At 58.4% G+C, this 1,901-nt stretch overlaps 1 protein-coding gene across 1 annotated transcript in view; it reads right to left on the bottom strand.

Moving 5' to 3' along the window:
* Positions 1–1,382: 1,382 nt before the first annotated feature.
* Positions 1,383–1,901, bottom strand: part of LOC103583290 (obscurin-like) — a gene marked incomplete at its 3' end in the record, with an annotated part of 2,630 nt that continues 2,111 nt past the window's right edge. The window contains exon 2 of the mRNA XM_008564649.1: positions 1,383–1,658. Within this exon, the coding sequence (XP_008562871.1) occupies positions 1,383–1,658 (276 nt within the window). The remainder of the gene's footprint in view (positions 1,659–1,901) is intronic.

Raw genomic sequence — 1,901 nt, 5'->3', positions numbered from 1 at the left:
AACAGACAAGGAGGGACACAGGGTTAGAGACTCCAGACCAGCCCCAGCCCATCTCTCAGGGCCCGGGGCTCACTCGGAGCTGGCAGTGGCTGAGACAGGACCATCATGAGTAAGTGCCATGGCACGATAACACACACACAGGTTCCATCTGTGAACAACTGGAGCTGTGTGCTGTGAAGCTGCACATGAGGAGGCTGAGGTGCACCCGACCTCCTCACGGCTCTCAGCACTTCCAGCTCCGCTCTGAGGTTTGTGGGTGCACGTGCTGTCACAGGCCAGGAAGCCACCACAGCCAGGCCCTGTCTCCTGATAATGCCCCTGTCCTGTCGTTTGGGGACCAGACTTGGCCCCTCCCCTGCCTCAGGTCTCCCAGGCCTCCCAGGCAGTTCCCACTTCCCACCTCTTCCCACCACCCAGGGGCTACAGAGAGCAGGACAGGAGGCGAAGCCTGGAAAGATGTGCCCACCTTGAGCACCAAACCAGAAACCTGCATCAGTGTTGGCCAAGGCTACAGAGAAAGTGCAAGAGAACTGAGTGCCAGGGTGGACCAATTGAGAGGGAGCTGAGTGTCAGTGTGGGCTAATCAGGACAAAGCTGAGTACCAGGGATGGATCAATCAAGACAGAGCTGAGTACTAGGTGAACCAATTGGGAGAGAGCTGAGTACCAGGCGTGAGCCAATCAGGAGACAGTTGGGTGCCAGCGTAGGACAATCAGTAGAGAGCTGAGTGCCAATGTGGACCAACTGGGAGAGAGCTGTGTCGATGTGGGCCAGTCAGGACAGAGCCAACTGCCAGGGATGGGCCTCACAGAAGAGAGCTGACTGCCAGGTGGGGCCAACAGGAAAGAGGTGGCTGTGTGTGGCCTCCTGTCCCCAGACTCAGTGACAGGGTGGGAGAAGGACATGAGGAGGGAAGGACAGATGGACAGATGGTGATCACCAATAGGCCAAGCACAGGCTTGCGGAGCTTCAGGGCCCAGGTAGTAGGGACCACGCAGGCAGAGGGGAGCCCTGCACCTGCAGGACATGCTCTCCAGTCACTGGACGGCCTCTTTCCAGATACCCCAACACCTCACAAAGGGGTATTAGATCACATCACACCTCACATTCACCAGCCAATGTCACCACACTGTCCCCATCACCCCAGTCTAGCCCTCACCAGGACGCACACGGAAGTCAGCTCAGCCCGTGGCTGGCTCTGGTCTCATGACACAACAACATGAGCCTGGGAGCTCCTGGATGGAGCTGGGGACACAGATGTTAGGCAATGAAGAGAGGGGATTCTAGAGCCTCACAGCGCACTGGGCTGCCTAAATGTGCCCTTGGAGCTTCACACCCGAAGCTCAGGTTTCCCCCATTCTTCAACTCAACTTGTCACCCACCTGTGACATCCAGGTGGAAGGAGACCCTGCGGCCCCCGGCCTCGCAGCTGTACTCCCCAGCATCCACCTTCTCTGGCTTCTGCACCACCAGCCGCCGCGTGCAGCCTGTGGCCTCGAAATGCACCTTCGAGCTTGAGATCAGCTTTTTCCCATCCTTGTACCACGTCACCTCCGTCTGGGCCTGGGCCACCTTGCAGCTCAGTGTGGCATTAGTTCCCGCCTCAGCCTTCACCTCACTGTGCACAGGCTGATCCTTGGCAAACACTGCCTTGGGCTCTGGAACAGACAAGGAGGGACACAGGGTTAGAGACTCCAGACCAGCCCCAGCCCATCTCTCAGGGCCCGGGGCTCACTCGGAGCTGGCAGTGGCTGAGACAGGACCATCATGAGTAAGTGCCATGGCACGATAACACACACACAGGTTCCATCTGTGAACAACTGGAGCTGTGTGCTGTGAAGCTGCACATGAGGAGGCTGAGGTGCACCCGACCTCCTCACGGCTCTCAGCACTTCCAGCTC

This window comes from Galeopterus variegatus, unplaced genomic scaffold (genome assembly GCF_000696425.1).
Source record: "Galeopterus variegatus unplaced genomic scaffold, G_variegatus-3.0.2 Scaffold21295, whole genome shotgun sequence".
In the NCBI taxonomy this organism is placed as follows: Eukaryota; Metazoa; Chordata; class Mammalia; order Dermoptera; family Cynocephalidae; genus Galeopterus; species Galeopterus variegatus.
Note: the sequence above shows the minus strand (reverse complement) of the source record. Positions and strands in the feature narration are given on the sequence as shown.